The sequence below is a fragment of the Pteropus medius genome, unplaced genomic scaffold (genome assembly GCF_902729225.1).
Source record: "Pteropus medius unplaced genomic scaffold, Ma_sr-lr_union100, whole genome shotgun sequence".
Classification (NCBI taxonomy): Eukaryota; Metazoa; Chordata; class Mammalia; order Chiroptera; family Pteropodidae; genus Pteropus; species Pteropus medius.
The window spans coordinates 3,552,546-3,571,883 of record NW_024355990.1 but is presented as its reverse complement, the minus strand read 5'-3'; the positions used below and the strand labels follow the sequence as shown (position 1 = coordinate 3,571,883).

Sequence of the window (19,338 nt, the reverse complement as noted above, 5' to 3'; positions counted from 1 at the left end):
GGCCAGGGGCGCGGCGCGCACCTCCGCGGGGCGGGGCGGGGCCGGAGGGGGCGGGGCGGGGCCGCCCACTCCTCCCCGCGCCCAGCCCCCTCGCGGCCGCCGGGGATTAGCGACCTGGAGCCCGCGCCCCGCCGGCCTCGCCGCACACTGTCCGGGGAGCAGAGGCCACGGCGGCACCATGAAGAAGTCGTACTCAGGTGGGCGCCGCGCCTGGGGCGGGGAGGGGTCGGCGTCGCGGCGCCGGCCCTTCTTACCTGAGTCGAGGCGCCCTGGGAGCCGAGTGGGTCCCCGAACTCCCTGGGCAGGCGCGTGGGGAGTTGGCGCGCGGCCAGTTGACGCAGCCTCCACCCAGGCGGGACCGAGGGGCCCTCAGGGCGTTGCACCCCTCGACGGACTTGGCGTCCCACTTTGCTCCCGAGCCGGGGCGCGTCCGGGCACCTGAGCTCTCAGACTCCTGCGCGGCTGGACTCCACCTCTGGCCTTAGCCGAGGGTCCCCTGCCTGTCTGTCGGCCACTCCTCGCTCAGCGGGGCCGCTGCGGGCCGTGGGCTGGCCGTCCCTCCTGCTCGCGCTGCGCCCTTGCTGGAATCGCTGTTTCCAGGACCCGCCGTTGGGGCGCTTCAGCTGTGTGTGTGTGTGTCTGTGTGTCTCTGTGTGTCTCTGTGTGTCTCTGTGGGTGTGTGTGTGTCCCCGTGTGTATCGGGGCTGAGTGGACGATTTCCTTGGGTTCAGCCCCCAGCCTGGCAGTCAGGGCCACAGCGCCCTTCAGATAAACCCCTTATTCCTCCACCCAGTGGAGCCAGGAGGTTCGCCAGATGGGACCATCCTGCAGTGCCCGACCTTGGCAACGCGGGTTCACCTTCCTTGGCAACGCAGATTCACTTTCTGGGCCTCAGGTGGCCATCCGGGTGCTTGCAGGTCAGCTGGTCCGACTTCACACAGGTGGAGGACCCTTTATAAGCCTTTCCCCTTGGGTCCTTGGAAGTTCCACTGCTCAAGCCCTAGGTAGGGCACGTTAAGGGCAGACCAGATCTCCGTGCTTTTTTCCTCTAGGGATCCAGGCGCGATCCTTCGCCCTCCTTGGTTGTCAGCTAGTAAACGGTATCTCCTCTGCTCACCCTGCACACTTTCTGTCGATGTTCCTTCCCTTAATCTGTTTGGACATGAAGTTTTCTGCCAAGGACTCGCGAAATAATTTTTATCGATAAGAGGACAGAAGAGCCATTTGGACCATCTCCCTGCCTTTGGGGCCATTGCTCAGTGTCCTGTTTTCTACTTTTAGAACCCAAAAAGAGAATAGATAACTGGTCTCAAGGAGGGTTACTCAGAACTTCCCGAAAATGCCCTTCTGGGTCACTGGCTTAGAATGTCAACTTTCACCGCCTTGTCGCAAACAGCACGGTTTGCAGACGCCCTGAACACAGCTCTATGCCAGGCGCACGATGGTGGGAGGCGGGGGCGTCCAGGTGGCGTGTGCTGGGGTTTGGTGCTCGGCCTCCCCTCCTCCCCAGCATGCTCCACATACTTGAGATGGTTGTGGGCATCGCCGTCGGTGCGGCCCCTCGCTGTGATCCGCAGCCCAGTGCGGCTGGTCTGTGGGTGTTCCTTCCTTGGCCCCCGAACTTCACCTCCCGCCGCTCAGTCCGGACAGTGGGGGCGGTCGGGGTCCTTGGCCTTTTACTGGGGCAACTTCGAGACCCCGTTACAGGTGCCAGCAGGTGCCGGTGGGTCTAAAGTCTCCTTTCCACGCCTACCTCGCCCCCAGGGGAAAACAAATGGAGCTTTCTGCAGTAGGTGGAAGTGGAGTGTATGGGGTGAGTAGCAGCCAGCCCCTGGAAAGGCAGCCAGCGGGCCCCTGTGTTTACCTACGGGGTGGAGCCCTGGAAGGCTTGGACCACTTCCAGTCTGTCCCCCTCCTGGCGGTGAGCCAAGGCGTTCTGGGTCATGGGTCACTCTGATGCAGTGTGTGGGGCAGGCTGGAGGGGGCTGGCCCAGGGCGGTGGCCCCTTGGCTCCCTTCTGAGTGTACTCCGCTTCTCTTGGTGCTTAAGTCAGACTGACCCCTGCATAACACCAATGCCATGATATTAAGGAAAGCAGCAGAGGGTGTTAAAATCCCCCAGCATTGAAAATCCAAGGACAACCAGGAAGGCTTCGCTTTTCACCTGGGCTGGGTGGGATTATCGGGCTTGAGAGCAAATCTCATGATTATGATGAGAGTTGGTTTGAGCACTCACGAGTCTCTGAAAAGGGGGAAATTTTAAAAATGTTTCGGGAGGGATCGCGCGTATGCGTCTACACTCACTCACTGGATGCACATCCTGTGGTCCTTGCTGGCGGGGAGCTTGCATTCTCACCCGAGAGGCAGGATGTCGGTGAGGCGCCAGTTCCTTAACACCCCTTACACCTGCGCAGGTAAGGGTGCCGCGTGCTATAGGATGTCCTGGGCCTGTGGGGAGGTTTGGGGGGAGGCAGGATTCAACTAGGCCTTGAGGAATGAGAAATTTCGAGTAGGTGGAGACTAAAAAAGGTCTTTCCAGGTGGGGACGAAGCAAAGGCCCCGATGGGGGCTGTAGGACCCCAGGTGGGTGCTTGGGGCAGGCTCTCTCTGGCAGCTTCAGTTCGCTCCAGGCTTTTTCAGAGTCCACCTCACCTGTCGCTCCTGTGGGGGCAGAACTGATGGCAGTCAACAGGCAGTGTGGCCCAGTGGTTCATCGCGGCGGCTCCCGGTGTTAACTTGTTGATATTGGGCGTCCCATTTGTAACGTGGGGATACTGCTAATTTGTCGTGCTGTTTAAGTGATTTCACATGAAACAGGCTTGGAGGTGCCCGCTCTCGAACTTGGTGGTGCTGTCATCTTGGTTATTGCTGGCACCCCTCCCGGACCTCTGCTGGGCGGAGGCCAGGACTGTGGCTGGGCTTTGCCCCTGCCCCTCGGCATGGGACTGGGCTGCAGGCTGGACCTGTCTGGTCCTCCGGTGTTCTGCGTTTGGGGCTTCCTTTTGCACTCTGGGTCACGCAGAGCTCACCCTTTGGTGTCTCTGGCTCCTCTGGGAATCCTCAGTGGCACTGGGAGTGGGGTGGAGAGGATGAGGGGGACATTTCCGGGAGGCCTGGGGGTTGGGGATTGGTCTGTGTATGCACGCGGGAATTATTCTGAGATTCTTCCTGACTTTCGGAAGATCCTAGAGGGGCACCTGGCCTGCCAGAGGTTACAAAGCCCTGTGCCTGGTGACTTCTCCAGGGCCTGGCAGGGCCGAGGCTGTCCCGGGAGGGAGATTAGACCTGTTGCTCACCCACCTCCCCCACCCAGTGCTCCGGGAGCTGACTTATGGGAAGGGGAGGAGCTATCCGGGGTGATGGGTGAGCGGGAAGGGTGCTAAGGGCTTCCTCCTCCTCTCTGCCCTGGCCCCTCCGCCCCCTCCCTCGTCTGTTCTGTTGCCTCTCGTCTCATGTCCAAGCTTGTCCTGGCTCGTGCAGGGGACCCGGGTGGAGAGGAAGAGCCACCTCGTGCAGTTCCTCTGTGGCCCTGTTGGACTCATGCCCAGGACCACGGACCCTTCTGGACCCCCACGGTCCCCGAGTCGTCAGAGCCTGGGTCCTGGGGCCAGCCCTCCCCTCGGCCTGTTGCAGATGGGGAGGCAAGCTCAGGCGTGTGGCCCGCCCGCCCTTTCGGCTCAGCCCAGACCACAGTCACCTGCCTGTCGGCATCTCCCCAGCCTGCCCGGAGGGGCTCTGAGAGCCCGGTGCCAGGCGCCTGACAACACACCTGAGTGCGAGACAGCCCACCTTCTTCCTGGAGCCCCCTGTGTGTTCAGGCCAGGACAGGCGCAGTGGGGACATGGGGTCACAGCTAAGGAGCAGCCGCCTAGAGCCCGCGTCCAGGTGGGCGTGGGGGTTCTCAGCTGGGTGTCAGTGCAGGACAACTCACCTGAGGACCCAGGGACCCCAAGAGCAGGAAGGAGGCAGTCCCCCTCTCCTCTGAGACTCTGCCCGCCCCAGACAGCCCCCCGTGGATGGGCCCTGTGGGGACCTTGTTTCTGACGCTGTTTGTCCATGGGCAGCCTTGCGTGGGCTCTGCAGTTTGCTTGAGATGTACTTGATAAGGAAGGCTCAGCACACAGCAGTGCAGGCCCGGCCGGGGTGGGGGTGCGGGTGGGGGAGGAGAGTCAGCTCCCTGCTGATTCAGCTGGCGGCCTTGGGGGAGGGGAGGGCCGGAGGGAGAAGCCCCAGGCCTGAGGCCTCTGAGCATTTGGGTGGGGAGGGAGATGACATGCTGGGTGCCTGTGCCTCTGCCTGTTGGAGCAATAACCTTGGAACACCTGGGCTCTAGGCTCTAGGTTTATGAAGAATCGGTGGGTACAAGTGGTGAGGTGAACAGCCCCTGCCACAATGAGGGACTGGGTCTCCTGGAGGGACCTTGGCCGAGGAGTCCCGATGGCCACTGACAGAGGTCAGCCGGCCTGGAAGCACTGACTGAGGGGAGCCTGTCCTGGCAGGCACCGGGCCCTGGGGTGGGGGGTGCTACAGTCGGGCCTGGGACCGTGGACACCTGGTCTTCTGGGTATTGAGCTTCCTTGGGGACACTGAAGGGTCCGTGAGTCTGGTGGGCTGGTCCCCCCTGTCCCTTCCCTGCTGGCCCAGCTGGGCCTGGGCCCCAGGGACTTTGCCAGGAGGTCCGAGGCCAGCGGGCTTTGCTGCAGCCGCGCTCCTGAGCTCGGGGCGCCCAGGTTGCTGGTCTGTGTCAACTTTCCTCTGGTTCAGTCCTTCATTCCAGAAGCGTCTGCCTGGCGCCACTGCGTGCCAGGCTCTGCATGACCTTCCTGCACCGGGCCCTTCCTGGGACGGGCAGCCTGGCCCTGGGTCCCCGGCCTTGAGCGTGGCATCGAGCTGGTGCTCTGCTCCCAGCCCAGTTTCTCTCTGCCTTATCTCCCTGTCCTGCCCGGGCTCGGGTCTGTTTGCAGCCGGCATGAAGGGGGACATTGAGACACAGGGAGTGGTGGCCCCCGGGCCTCTTGCTGTCAGTGGCTTCTCGGAAGCTGTGTAACAACTGAGCTTTGTTCCGGCCCTAATCTGACCTGGTTCTGTGAAGCGTGACTGCTGGCAGCCTGGAGCCTCCAGGACAGGAAAAGGGGCGGCAGCAGGGAGCGCAAGGCGGTCCCACTTGGGCCCCGCTGCTCACCCTCGGCAGCAGGAATGCATGCCACAGGCCATCCTCCGGGGGATGCCGGCTCGAGGCCTCCAGCGTCCTCTGTGTCAGGGGCAGAGGAGCCCTGCTCGGCCTCTCCAGCCTGCCCGTGTGGGCCGCAGCTCCCCAAGGGCCCCCCGAAGTGCTGGGTGGGACGAAGAGGGCCGGAAAGGCCTCTGTCACCCACTGCCCGCCCCTGGACAGTAGCGTCTCCCACCCTCCCTGGCCTGGGGTTTCAGAGGCGGGGCCAAGGTACCCGAGCCTTTCCTCTTTAGAGATAGTGGGGCAGGGGCGAGATGGGGGGGCGTTGCCCTCTTCTGTGCTCCTCCAGGGAAGTTTAAGGGGTATGCAGTGAAGTCTAGGCTGTGGCTGGGATCCCCCCGCTCCCCCACAAGGCGATACCGGGGAGCTGCTTTGGGGGGGCGGTCAGCCATGGCAGCCGTGGACTCCTTTAGAGCCGCCCCTTGCCCTGCCAGGTGCGTTGGCAGCCGCCAGATCGTGAGCAGTGGCGACTTTCTGCCCAGGTCGGAGGTGTCTCAGTGAGTGGGGTACCAGGGAGGGGGTGCAGGGCCGAGCTGGCCGTCCGCCCCTGGGCTTGTCCTGCACGTCCATCGGATCTGCCACCTGGGGTTTCACTGCCTCCCCGTAAACTCGCCTCCTGTGTCCACCGGGATCGGATCCCAGTGGGGGAATGACGCTTCTGCGACACGAGCCGCTCGGAAGTGGGTCGAATCTGAGCCCCGTTGTCTTCCGGCCTGCTGAGGACTGGCGATCCGCCAGGAGGGGTCTGGGGGTGGTGTGCAAAACTCACTAATAAACGCGTGACTTTGGCTCTGCAAAGGGTCAGACGTGCGTGTCGGAGGGTGGCAGTCGGGTTGTGGCACTGCGATGACCCGGCGTAGACACCATGGGGACACCAGGCTGTGGAATAACCACCGAGCCGCCGAGCGCACGGAGCAGCAGCAGCCTGGGGCTGGAGGCCAGCGGATGGTGATTTCTCGGCAATGCTGGCATCACTCTGCCTCTGGCCTGAGGGGCCCGAGGCGTGGCCAGCCCTCAGCTGCGGGACCGAGTCATTCCGGTCGGCACACCTTCCTCGGGGCAGGAGGAGGGGTGGGTGGGGTGACACTGTAGCTGCCAGGCCTTGGTGTTACTTTAAAAAAAGGTTTTAAGGAAAACCTTTAGAATAGACTGCATCCGTTTTCTCTCTCCCTCTCCCCTTTGTTTGGTCGTTGTTCATTTTGCTCATCACTTCCTGCCCAAGCACGCGGACAGGAAATCGAAAGGACGCACTGTCCAGCCCCATCGGTCACAGCCGCGCTCTCCGAGCTCCCTCTCTACTTGTCTCCACACGCACGGGACGCATCATTCGAGTCCCTCGTCACAGGTCTGTAGTGTATTTTCACAGAGTTGCGAGTCCCTGTAGAAACCGCTTCTAACTGCTCCTTTCACTTGAAATCGGAGCTCATGCATGGGTGACTTCGCCACCCCGTCACCGGCGCCCTTCAGCGGCCTGCTGACCATGGCCCTCTTCCCTGATGGTGCCGGTCCAGGTCCTGGAGTCGAGGCTGCTGATGTCACAGGAGCCATGCTCTTCTTGGCTGTGGGACGCGGGCTGGTTGGACACTGGACATTTCTCCAGGTAATGAATGTAGTCAGATATTGCCCACAGCGGCTCCGTTTTCCAGCAGGCCTGGGATCGCCCCCAGACCCAGACGGGGGTTCTTACTCAGCATTTTATGAAGAGGTTTAATGAACAGAAAATGCCATTTGTCCTGATTGTCAACTTGCTTATAGCCACCGAGACGACCCTGGGTGTCCTTGTCACTTAGAAGATCAGTCTATAGTCTTTGGTCCCTCCCTCTCGCTGGCGTGTAACGTGCAGCCCCCCGGCCCCCAGCCTCTTCTCCTCTCCATCTCTTCTTTGGCCCCCATAGAATACATCTGTACCCCAGGAGGTTCCTCTGCTTCCTTGGGCAGCCTGGATGCCCTCCTCTTGGAGACCGGGTGACCGGCCACCTCTCCTGCTGGTCCTTCATTCCGGTGCCTGGTAACTTGTGCAGAGGTTTCTTCTGGAGCCCCCAGGCTCACACGCCAGTCACCGTCCTGTTTGTCTTGCTATCTTCCTAGTCAGTCCTCCCAGGGCCTCTCTACCCACCCATCCCCCATCCCCGCCTCTCTATGGTCTATCCCTGTGCCCTGATCCGACGGCCATCGAAAGGTTGCGTGAGACGCGTCTGCCCCTCTGGGTACTCTGGGGCGGTTAAGTCTGACGCAGCCTTGTCCCCACGTTCCCCCTACCGCTCCTCGTGCTGCAGTCGGCGGTTCTTGCTTGCTCACCCTCCTCCAGTTAGCCGTGATCGTCTTCGTTAATCTGCTCATCTTTCTCGCTTGTGCAGTTTGTCCACGGCGTGCGTATCGGGGGCCTAAGCAGGAAGCAGAAAGCAGTCGAGGATTTAGAGCTTAGGACCGAACTGGGGGGGAGATTTGTCGTACAGCTTCCCAAAGAGTGGAAAAGCCACACGGGGAACAGGGAGGCGGCCCAGGTCGTAAAGGGTTCATCCTCTGCTTGTTTAGAATGAGAAAAGAAATATCAACAAATCACACATTTTAAACAGCCGGCCAATATCACAAGCATCACAAAATCCAGAAATATAACGTTTTTCTCAGTCAGCTACCCGTCTGTCCTGTCTCCAAAGTCGTTTTCCCCCTACATTTTTGGCTCCGCACTCTGATCATTTTTTTTTATGATGACTTTGTAATATCGTTGTCTTTCGAGACAACAGAAAGTTAATTATCTTCCGAGTTGATCAGAATTTCTTTTCTACTTTTGGTAGTTGGGATGCGTAAAACAGGGCGACTTCAGACAGTTCGCGGTACTACTATGGTGTTTTTGCTCTACAAACATGAGAATTCTGATGAATTCTATCTTATGTGATTTTCCTCAAAAAAGAAATAGAAAAGTATGGGGCTCCGGCGACTGCGTGTGCTGCATTACTGCGCTTATTTCTGCCCAGAGAGACTTTCTGTTTGTTGTTGACGTTAAGGAGAATTGAATTCTCGGCTTAGAACTTCACGTCCGGTGGTCGGAGTGGCCTCCCGCAGGCCAGCTTCTGGCTCCATGCGCCTTGAATCTGGCTTCTCCTCCACCCCCCCGTTTCTCTGGCCCCAGGCACCGCAGGGCGAGCTCGTGTCCCGTCCCTTCTGATTCTGCACAGTAGATGGATTCGGAAGAACGAGGGGGCGTGCACCCCGCGGTGGCCAGGGGTCATGAACTGCACATGGAAACGACCATAAACCACGGAAATCTAACCCAACTAAACACCTTTCCAACTCCGCTTCTCTACATCTCCTGAGGGGGAGCCCCAGATGCCAGCCTCCCCTCCACCGGCGCCTGGCCCCGAGAGAGTGTGACGATCGTAGTTAAAATATTTTCCATTTTGCCAACTTGATGTCTGATCGTGAGGATGTATTGCTAGGGCCCTTCTCAGTGCCTTGAAAGGGACAAACCTGAGCCGAGGGCCTTGGAGTGTCAGGTTCCTGAGCCTCCAGGGCACTGCCTAGAGATGAGCTGCGGGAAGCCACTCCCACCAGCGCAGAGGGTCAGAGGGCGGCAGGCTGTTCCGGGGGTCCCGGGACGAGGGTGGGCCTGCCCGGCAGGAGCTGTGGCTATAGAAAGACCGTACCTGCCTCTGGGGGAACCTCCAAGGTGGAGGGGGGAAAGATGACCCTGGTTCTCCCTTGCTCCTCCCTCCCAGTCTCCTCCGAAGCCTCCCATTGGTCGAACTCTGACCAGACCCAGAAAACCTCAGCCTGCAGAGGGTCAGCTCTCCTGCCACTCAGAGGAGAGCTGGGAGGGGCGAGGAACAGACAGATGTACCCATGCTTAAAGAGGATGCACTGTTTACCTGAAATTCAGATTTACTGAGGCTGTATTTTATGTGGGTGGGACCCAGCATCCAGATACCCAACTGGCAAAAGTTTAAGGGAAGGGCTCGGTGGGTGCCTGGTCAGCACTGGTGTCATGTGACAGACTTGGCCATCTGCTGATGCTGTTCCTGCCACATGCCAGGGCTGCTGGCTCCACCCCCCACCTTCCCCCACCTGTGAGCGGGATACCAGTGTTGGCTACTCGGTAGACTGTGAGAGCCACCCAGAGAGCAGTCACGTCCCTTTTTGTCACCAATGTATCCAAGCTCCTCAAACAGTGCCCGGTGTGGAGTTTGATGCTCAGTAAGCATTTCTGCGAGTCTTCAGTTTGTAGATGCAGAAATGGAGTCTCAGAAATGGAGTCGTACTGCCCAAGATGCAGTAAGAGCTGGAGGCCGATTTGCACCCCAATCCCCTTTACACTCCTCGCACCCCAGAGCTCTCACCGAGGATATGCCACTGCCTCAGGGCCTTCTCTGGCTTCTGGCCCTGCAGCTAGACCCTGACCTCAACCCCAGCCTAAGCCTGCACAGGGGCCAGGGGGGCTGCCCCAGAACCAGCAGCCCCCTCTGGTTGGCCTTTTTGTATTGGGGCAACTGCTTCTCACGGGGCCGGTGGGCTGGAACCCCCCCTCCCCCTGACAGAGGGGGACGGCAGGTCAGGGTGGGAGTTCAGAGAAGGGACTAGAACCCCCGGCGTCAAGGCCCCAGGCTTTGCTGAAAACAAACTTTCTGCAGTGTTTCGTCTTTTGCAGAAGCATATGCCTAAGGCAAAAGGATTCCTCGCCTGGTGGAGGAATAAGTTGGGATTCCCTTTAATCCAGGGCCCCAGCTGCCAGCCCTGGGGGTGGGGAACAGTCACCCTGCGTTGGGAGCAGGGGACGTCACCAAGAAGGTCTCATCTCCCCCTCAGCACAGCCGCTCCGCTCAGTGGGGAGCAACGGCCAAGGGCAGAGCTAAGAGAAGGGCGATGGGGTTTATCTCCTCACCTCAGGTTCCTCTGAGGATAAGCTAGACTCTGACTCTTCACCCCCCACCCGGGACCCTTGACCTTGATCCAGTCCTCCACGGGACAAGGGGGACCAAGACGTGTGTCCTGGGGTCCCCTCCGTCCTGGGCTCCAAGGGGCAGGGAGAGGCAGGCGGCTCCTGGCCAAGGTCGCTGTGACCTCCCCGCCCTTTTCTGAGGGACTCTCATGAGTTTTAAGAAAAAAATGGAGAATTGATTCTTTTCTGTAGATAGATAGGCTCTTGTCATTGAAACTGATGGTTCGTGCATGAGTTTTCACAGCGCCTCTTCCTGCAAAGCTCCCTTTGGAGAAAATGGTCACTTTTGGACTAGAGGAAGCTGTCCAGCCTCCTCGTCGTTGGCACAAGAGCAGAATGGGGGGTGTGTCTGTGTGTGTATGTGTGGCTGTCACCCTCCCCTAGCGACAGCCTCATTCCCGCTCTGCACCCCCGCTCGGGTTAAGCTGTGTAAGACCACAGAGGGGTTGGGGACAGCCACTCTGATCGTGGGTGTTGACAGTGGCTGCAGCCCTATGAGGAGAACAGGTGCGATGTGTGGCAGCCCAGTCATTAAAATAATGATAACAGACTCAAGAGTCTGTGGAGAGTCTAGGGCCTCTTTAACCATTTCAACGCTGTAATTTTCCGGGTTCCATCCTAAAATCTTGGTTCAAAGGAGAAAATAAAAGGCCTTCACACTGCCCTTCTCTCGCCCATCCCGGCTCCCCCCAAATTACACGCACAGGGGAAAACCCATGACACAGGCATCCGGGTGCCAAGACACATGGGCCAGCTCCCGTCCGCAAGGCTGCCGTGCCAGGTGAGGCCGTACCTGGTGGGACTGTGGTGAAGGGTGGCTGCCTCCAGGCCACAGTCCCCAAGGAGGGCTCCCCCGCCAGGCGGCGGTGGCTGTGTGCCCCGAACGCTGCTCCCCGGGGGATCCCGGATCACCCTCTTTCTCCTGAGGACCGAGGACCCCCGTCTGGTCTGGACACCTTCTTCTCTGCTTTCGAAGGCTGCGTTTTCTCTCCGGCTGGGGCGCAGGCCAGCGCCAGTCCCCACACCACCGCCCTCCCTCGCCCTGTGCTCCGTCTCCCCTGCCGCGTGTTTTAATCTCCCAGCCTCAACACATTCAGCTTCGCGGTGTCTGTCACTGGCTGCAGCTCGTGAACATTTACAGAATGGCCTTTGCCACGGCCCAAGTGAGCACAGGCTCCAGGCGCGGAGTTTCTGGGGTGACCGGGCTGGGAGGCACCGAGATTCTGGTCCCCCCAAGTCCCAACTGTTTTCTGTGGACCTGGGGAACCACCCTGCCTTCCTCTAATGTGCCGTCCGCCCTGGAGGGTGTCGACTGCCCTCAGCTGCGGGGGAGCCTGGTGGAACTGGCCATCTTTCTTGGGGTAGCAGTGCCCTGGCTGTGATATGCCTTGGTTAGAACCCCTCTATTTTGTTAAAATGCATCAGCCCAGGCAGCCAAGCTCTGTTAATTCCTAATTACAGGTCTTTGGTCCAGGCTGGCGTATGTGGCTGGTGAGCAATAATAATAATAATAATAATAATAATAATAATAATAATATAGTTAACATATTGATATTGGTAATAAAATCGTTTATTGAGGGCTTATTTCTTGCCAGGCATTGTGCCAAGTTCCTGCAATGTGTGGCCTCATTTAACCTTTGAGCAAACACCTTTGAGTAAACACCATGTCTGCCCTCCACCCCCATTCCGCGGGCTGAGAAGCTGAGACTCGGCATGCGGGGGGCATTCCTGGGACCCACAGCGAGCGCCCGGCGAGGTCTGGATTCAAACCCTGTTTGTCTGACTCCAGACCTTCCTGGCTCCCTGGCCTCTGAGAACTCGAATCATTTGCTGTGGGGCGACGCCAGGCAGCTGAATTTCAAATCATCTCCTTTCTTTCCGAATATGTTTTATTTTAAAATCACATAAAAATAACTCAGTTCTCAGCTAGACCAGTGAGCTGTTAGATGTCCTGGAGGCTTTTCCGGCTGCTTCCCTTCTGGCCTCGGACACGGGCCTGAATAACTGGGTCTGGGGACGGAATTTCAGCGGCTCTCAGCCCGGGGTCTTTGTGGGGAGGTGGGCGTGTGTTAGGGTACAGGCCCCTCGGATGCTGCTGCCCCCTCTGCATTAGCGGGGAGCAGGCCTGCGTCTCCACAGTGCCAGGGGCTGCATGGCACCAGCCATGTGTTTTGGGAAGTCGGAAAAATAAACAGTGTAAATAAGATAAAAACTCCACCCGAGAAATGCGAGACAGAGCCCGTCTGCCGTTTGCCACCCCCAGCGGGTCTGGGGAGACAGGCACCCCCGAATGGATCCTCTTCGTCTTTACCACTTCCCGGAAGCCAGAGCAAGGGGCACGGGTGGGTGGCAGCTGGCCCGGGGGAACACAGCCGGCGAGACTCGCCACAGGAATGCTGGGCCCGGCCCTTCCCGATTCCTCGCTGCGGTGTCTCCTTCCTGGGGGCGGGATTTGTGAGCACGGCCGTGGCTCGCTGGTGCCACTCTTAGCCCAGGTAGCTCATGGTGGCAATGTAGAGTGGGGACAGGCGATGGTGATTCTCATGGGCAGCCCACCAGAGCCACTCCAGGCCAGGCCTCATCTGATCTCAAGGGTGCTATCAGTTCTGCGGGCCAGGTGCTGGCCCCTCCTGCCCCCCGAAGGCCTACGGCCGTGGTCTGGCCTCCGCCTGGCGGGGCTGGCCTGGGGTCCCTGCCCCCGGTTGGAGTTCCAAAGGAAAGGAGTTGTCGTCATTCGGCGGTGAGCAGACACGTCACCAGTCAGGCGGGCACCGGGGGCAGGGTGCTGGCCTCCCTGCCGCGTGAGGCCACGGCATCAGTCACGCTTCTCCAGAGGCACAGAACCCGCAGGAGAGACAGAGGCAGAGAAATAGAAAGAGCCAAGTCCAAGTCTGAAGGCCACGGAGCTGGGGCAGCCGACGGTGTGTCTCCGGCCACGTTCCAGTCGGGCAGAGCGCGGTCCCCCTTCCCCTACCTTCTGTTCTGTTCGGCCCTCGGCGGGTTGGAAGATGCCCGCCCACGTTGGGGTGAGGTCTGCTTTACTCAGCCCACCGATTCACACGCTAATCTCACCCAGAAACACCCTCACGGACACGCCCAACTGACGCATGCCAGCCACCATCACAGTCCCCGGGGTGGCTGGTGCTGGCGCGTGCCTGGGGTGCCACGGGACAGCTCCACAGCTGCGGGGCTTCCGAGCCTCACTTCCTGCATCTGTGAAATGGGGCGGTGGCTGCCCCCTGGGGTTGCAGGTCGAGTGAGTGGGAGGGTGGACACGCAGCTCGTGGTGGTCACAGAGCCTTAGCAAATAGACGTGGTTGCGACTGCATGGCGCCTACCTGGCCCGTGGTCACTCTGTGTCGGGTCGCTGACCACCTGCCTGGGGCTCTGGAACCTTCAGAAACATGGCCGCTGCATTCACACCCAGTGGGTCATGGTTCTGGTGTGCATTTATGGAATGCATGCGTGCATGCATGCTACGAGAGCCTCCCTGGAGGACTGCAGGGGGCAGCTGGCACCTCTGCCCCAGCGCCCTGGTGGTGTCAGGTGGAGGGGGCTGCGGGCAGCGTCCGGGTCCCCCCCGGTCCCTCCCGAGCCACAGGCCGTGCTCCAGCTTGTCTTGGTGTCTGCGAGGGAGGCTCGCGCTGGGCCACCTGGGGGTCCTGGCGGCCCTCTGAAGGATGGCCTGAGCACACGGCCTGGCTCCCTGCTGCCCCGTGGCTGCCCGACCCGGCACCTCTTGGGTGTGCTCAGCAAATCCCCTCAAGTTGGGACTTGCCGGCCATAAGCCTCTCCGAGGATGGGGTGCTGGGCCGAGGGGTGTGCGTGAGGGCGGAGCGTGTGCAGCGCGAGGCCGCGTGTCCCGGGTTCTGCCCTTGTCTCCTCCTGGGGGCTGGGGAGGGACAGCTCACCCGCCACCCTCCCAAACCCAGCCCAGCCGCCCCCGCGTTACAGATCCCGGTGCAGGAGAAGCCTGTCCCAACACAGGTGGACGTGGGCCATACTGGGGCTCCCCGTGCCTGGCTGTGTGCCAGCTCCTCTCTGCATCCCGCAGACGATTCCCGTGCCTGGCAGGCTTGAGACAACCCCAGAGTTCGGAGTGTGGTGGTCTTGGTCTATTCTGGCCTCGGTTCCTTGTAGCTGTGTAGCCTTGGACAAGTTCCTCAGCCCCCCGGGGGTTCGCCTCTCTACCTGCAAAGTGGGGTAGTGAGAGTTAGGTGGGAACACCTGTGAGGAGGCCCTGGCCCCAGTGCCCGGCCTGCGGCCAGCGTCCAGAGGGAGGCGGCTGTAACTGTCGTGGCTGCTGGGTCTAGGTGTCACTCGGGAGGTCTGGGGCCTCTGGCCTCGCAAGGGGCTGGTTCTGGAAGCCCTGGCAGGAGCGGAGGTGAGGATGTGCCCAGTATTACTGTCTCCCGGCTGCCTCATGTGACCTTTGCCCTCTGCCCGTCTTTAGGAGTCACACGGACCTCCAGCGATCGTCTCCGGAAGCTCGGCGACCCAGCTGGCCCAGGTAAGCGGCTCGTTCAGCCTCGGTCCTCTTTGTTCATCTGGGACAGGAATTACCGCTCTGAGACTTGGGAGAGAGTCTACCGGCCTTGGGCCCAGCCTGGAGGGTCAGGGGTCAGGACGAGGACAGGGAGGGGGTGGAGCAGTGGGCGGGGCAGAGGGCTGGACAGGATGGGGGCGGGGCAGGAAGTAGGGGGGGCAGGGGCGGGGTGGGGCGGGCTCTGGGCCTCCACCGCCCAACCTTGGCAGCTGGGATTGAGTTGTGCAGCTTCTCCCCACTGGGCATCTGTGGCCTCCCTGACCTGACCCCAGTGTGGCTGTCACAGGAGCCTTCCCCGTTCTCTGATGTCACGTCCGGTGGCTTGTGCTCATTCTGGTGGCCTCTCCTTGGGGGACGTTGGGGCTGGGAGTTGCAAGGACTTGGCTCCTCTAGGAGACAGCTGATTCCTCGAGAAAAGTGAAAATGTGTTGGGGACCTACTGGGTGCCAGACCCAGGCAGGACCAGTGGAGGGGACGTAGTGGTGACATAGCAGGCGGGGGCTGTGCCCTCGTGGAGCAGCCGTCCTAGGGGAGGCACGTGCCACCTGGAACCCACCTCCCGTCTGCCGGGCGCCCTGTCCAGCAGACCTTCCGTGGTGGGGAGGTGTCGTCATCTGTGCTGACCGATGTGGTGGCCGCCAGCCACGTGTGGCTACTGCGCACCCGGAGTAGGCACTGCTAAGTTTATTTACTCGCTCGTTTGCATAGAATTATTTAACTAATTTATTTTTAATTAGCGTCCACTTCCTATCTACACGTGGCTAGTGGCTGTGGATTTGACAGTTCCAGGCCATGCCGGTTACCTGGGCCCCCAGAATTCCACGCTCGGATATCCCTGGGCTCACTTCCGGGGCCGTCGCAAACCTCTCCGCAGGTCTGTCTTCCAGAGGTGGCGCTCGCCGGTGGGCTAGGCACCCCCAGACCCGTGGAGTGGCCGAGGGGCACATCGTTGCAGGGAGCGGGGTGGAAGTGGGGGTGACATGGGGGGCGCGTGGTGTGCAGACTCCCCCTGCAGTGCAGACTGGGGCCGGCCGTGGGAATGGAAGGGTGACGCCCGGCTGGAGGCCTCGGGGCAGCGGAATGAGTCACGTCGTGGTTAAGCAGGATCCCCGCCCCCTCGGCCATGTCAGGCCGCTGACCGCTGGACTGCCCGACTGTCGCCGTGTCTCTGGGGAGCTCCCATCTGGTGCCTGTTGCCTCTCGTCTCCCCCCCTCTCACCTGCGGGGCTGGGTCTAGGGGCTGCCTCCGTGTGACGGGCTGGGGCGAGGCCCCGCGCTTTGGGAGCGACCCCTTGGGGAGGCTGGCGCCCTGGGCCACATGGACGCAGCCTCCTCTGGCTGTTACTTCCCTGTGCTCAGACCGGCCAGTTCCGTGCCGTCAGCACTTGGCAGCCGTGACCAGGCTTGGAAGCCTAAGGCATAATTTGCCGGAGCTCAGGGCTGCGGGCTGGTGATCTGGGTTCCGCCTGGGACTGCCTGCTGACACACGAAATCCTCTCTCTGGAGCCCTGTGGTCGAGACACGCTCTCCTCGTCTTCCCGGCTGCCAGTGGCTAAGACCTTGGTCCAGGACCCCCGGCCTCTCAGCCTCCAATCCCCCTGACCCTTGCCAAGGGGCTGTGTTGCGTGCGGTGCTTCATCCGTGATCTTAGGACCCCCGGGCTGCGTGTGGGACCAGGCCAGGGATAGCTGAGCCCGACGTGAGCCCCAATACTTTAGCTCAAACCACACCACGGCCAAACTTTCCAACAAGCCCACGCACTTTCTACACTGTTTTCTCTTTTAAATGGTATTGTTAGACATATACAAATGTAACAAATAAGACAAGGCGCCTGTGCCCGCTCCCATCCTGCTCTAGAAATAGGTGTTAGGGGCGTAGCCGGAGCCCCTGGCCCGCCCTTTCCACGTCCTGCGTTCCCGCCGAGGGGTCTGCTGGTCCGCAGCACGCTTGGCCGTGTGTCTGCAGACAGCAGCGTGTCTGGCCCGTGGGTCGCGTCTCCCCCTATGTGTCGGGAGTGTGAGGGGATGTGTGTGGGGGGGCTGCGGCTCTGCTGTCTCACATGCTGGCTGGCTCTGAGCTGGACCTGCGTGGTCCTGGTGCCTGCTGCGTTCGCACGGACTGCAGGGAGGGCTCCTCTGCGTGGGCAGGCGGGGTCACTCCCCACGGGGCTGCGGATGATGTCCTCGCTTACCAACACTGCCAAAGGCCCTTGGCTGTGTTTCCTTGGGCACATCAGCTGGGTGATGGGGACGCCCACCCGCAGCCCTCCCACGTGCCCTTCCGGTTTGTTCTCCACGTGCCCTTCCGGTTTGTTCTCCACGTGCACGCACTTCCTGGGCCTTGAAGCCACTCTGGGCAGCTGCCTCCCAGACCACAGTCTCTGGCCGACTTTTGCCCTGGTTCCCAGGCCTGTCTGCGGCCTGGCCCAGCCAGCCCTCTCGTCCCTGGAGACTTCTCCTTCTGCCCTGCTGCTGAAACCTGCTTTTCCTCCTTCAACTACCTCTGGGCTTGGTGGTCACCTCCCCAGTCCCACCCTCATCCCTCTGTAGCCGGTGAACAGTGTCCTTCCCCAAGTTCACGTTTCTCCAGAACCACAGAAGGTAACCTGGTTAGGAAATAGGGCTTTTACAGATGTGGTGAGTTGAGGCTCCCGAGAGGAGGTCCTACTGGAGTTAGGGGAGGCCCTGAGGTCGATGGCTGGCGTCCTTCTAGGAGCAGAGAGCGCGGACACACAGGGAAGATGAGGTGGCCGTGTGAGGAAGGACGCAGAGGCCGGGGTGATGAGGCCAGGAGCCCAGGAACGCCCGGGCGACCAGAACCTGGAAGGGCTGAGGAAGGATTCTTCCCAGAGCTCTGTCTCCTCGGTCTTGGACTTCTGCCTCTAGAACTGTGACGGAATCAGTTTCTGTTGTTTTAAGCCACTCGCTCTATGGGGATTTGTCACAGCAGCCACAGGAAGCTACCTCCCCACCTGGTTACTGCGGATGGAGGACACTCTGCCCACAGAACGGTCTCCCTAAAGCACCGCTTGTTGGCGCCAGCCCCCCAGACCCCCTAACCTTTCTCTCCCACTCGTATGCCCCTTCCTTCAGAGAGACTGCCCTGCTCTAGGCCCGGCTAGGGCCCCGCCCCGTGAGTGCTCGGCGTACACTCAGACACTGGCTGTGCCATTGGCTAACCAACCGCCATCGTCCCCGTGGACAGTGGGTGGTGCAGGGCGGGGCCTGTCGAGCTCATTCACCATCTCTCCAGGGCCCCGGGGACACTGTCAGGCACAGAGTGGCTGCTCAGGAAATGCGCTGAATGGCCAGGTACCCTGTGCCAGGCTGCGGGGTCAAAAGGGAGGGAGTGTGCCTTTGAGACAGGGAGCTGGTCAAGGAAGAGACGGCCAGAGTCTGGGCTGCCTGGGGACCTTGCCCCTGGGCTCCCCGAGCGCATTGCAGCTTCTCCCACCCACTGTCACCTGCTCCTTCACGCCGCGAGGACAGTGTCCACGGTGCTGCCAGCCCCGCCCGGACTCCTGTCCAGCCTCTCCGTCCTGCTCCTTCCCTCCCTGCTCCCAGGGCTCTGGCCGGCCCGTGGGCCATGTCTCCAGATTCGGCCCTGTGCTGGGTCACCCCTGAAGGCATCCTCGTCACAGGGCAACGCAGACCCAACTGGCCGTCCCCTGTCACGGCTCGGCCTTGGGGATCCCGTGCCCTCCCACCTGCAGGCCTGGGCACTCTCGGGGCACACAGCAGGCAGGCAGTAGATATTGTTGATTTGAACTTAGGCGGAGAAGCTTGGGTGAATTGGCCAAAAAAACAAGTTTAAAATAGAAATATCAGCCTTCTTTCGCTTCGTTGAAGAGTATCGTTTCTCATTGTTCGCCTCCTGGGGAGGAAATTTAAGGAGAACATGGTGTCTCCAGGGACGAGGAGGAGGACAGGCAAAGCCATGCAGCGGGGCAGCTGGCAGGCTCGTGTGGCTGCCTGTGTTTAAGTTATTCGACTTAATTATTTAACACAAAATTAAAACTCAGTTCTGCAGTGGCACTGGCCATAGTACTCAGCAGCCACACGTGGCTGCCATGTCGGACACCACGGGTGCAGCTGGCCCCCCTTCAGGAATGTTGGGGCTCGGGGCCCCTGCCGGTCACCGCAGCCCTGGATGGATGGCTGGCTGGGCCTGAGGGCCGTGAGCGCTGGAGTTCCCTTCCACACTGACCTGAAAGGACCCCCAAAGCAGCAGGCCGGCTGGGGAACCCTGCAGGGTCCCGGGGACGCTGCATCCTGGGTTCTGTTGATTTAGGAACAGCCAAAACTCGAGGCACGATAAAAAGTGGGGAGAAGATTCCAGAGAGGAACCCACGCTGCTCCAGGCAGCCAGACTGGGCCAGCCACACAGGGTCTCCTGCCCCTCTGCTGGCAGGTGTGACCGCAGTGGCCACAGGAGGGCGGGGGGAGGGGTCGGGATGGAGCAGACTTCGGCGATCCAGTCTCATGAGAAGCCACCTTTTAAAGTGAGAGGTTGTGTGGGGCTAGAGCTGGGAGCGCCTCACGGAGGAATCCACCGTGGAGGAATCCGTCACGGAGGAATCCGTCACGGAGGAATCCGTCACAGAGGAATCCATCACAGAGGAATCCGTCAC

At 60.6% G+C, this 19,338-nt stretch overlaps 1 protein-coding gene and 2 long non-coding RNA genes across 7 annotated transcripts in view; 1 reads left to right on the top strand and 2 right to left on the bottom strand.

Moving 5' to 3' along the window:
• LOC120600183 (uncharacterized) overlaps positions 1–1,515 on the bottom strand; it is a 10,128-nt gene extending 8,613 nt beyond the window's left edge. Inside the window, exon 1 of the long non-coding RNA XR_005652136.1 lies at positions 255–1,515. This is a non-coding gene — a long non-coding RNA (uncharacterized LOC120600183). The remainder of the gene's footprint in view (positions 1–254) is intronic.
• SEPTIN9 (septin 9) overlaps positions 110–19,338 on the top strand; it is a 141,537-nt gene continuing 122,308 nt past the window's right edge. The window contains exons 1-2 of one of the 4 annotated variants that reach the window (XM_039859532.1): positions 110–197; positions 14,616–14,672. In XM_039859532.1, the coding sequence (XP_039715466.1) occupies positions 179–197; positions 14,616–14,672 (76 nt within the window). In that variant the 5' untranslated portion in view covers positions 110–178. Of the gene's footprint in view, positions 198–1,637; positions 1,814–2,352; positions 2,414–14,615; positions 14,673–19,338 lie in introns of those variants that run through there. The other 3 variants (XM_039859529.1, XM_039859531.1, XM_039859530.1) reach the window with 3 other exon arrangements.
• Positions 12,034–16,722, bottom strand: LOC120600180 (uncharacterized). 2 transcript variants are annotated; one of them, XR_005652132.1, is made up of 2 exons: positions 14,910–16,722; positions 12,034–14,709 (listed from the first exon to the last, which is right to left on the bottom strand). It is a non-coding gene; the product is annotated as an uncharacterized LOC120600180 (long non-coding RNA). The 2 variants fall into 2 exon arrangements; XR_005652133.1 differs by having other exon boundaries at positions 14,971–16,722.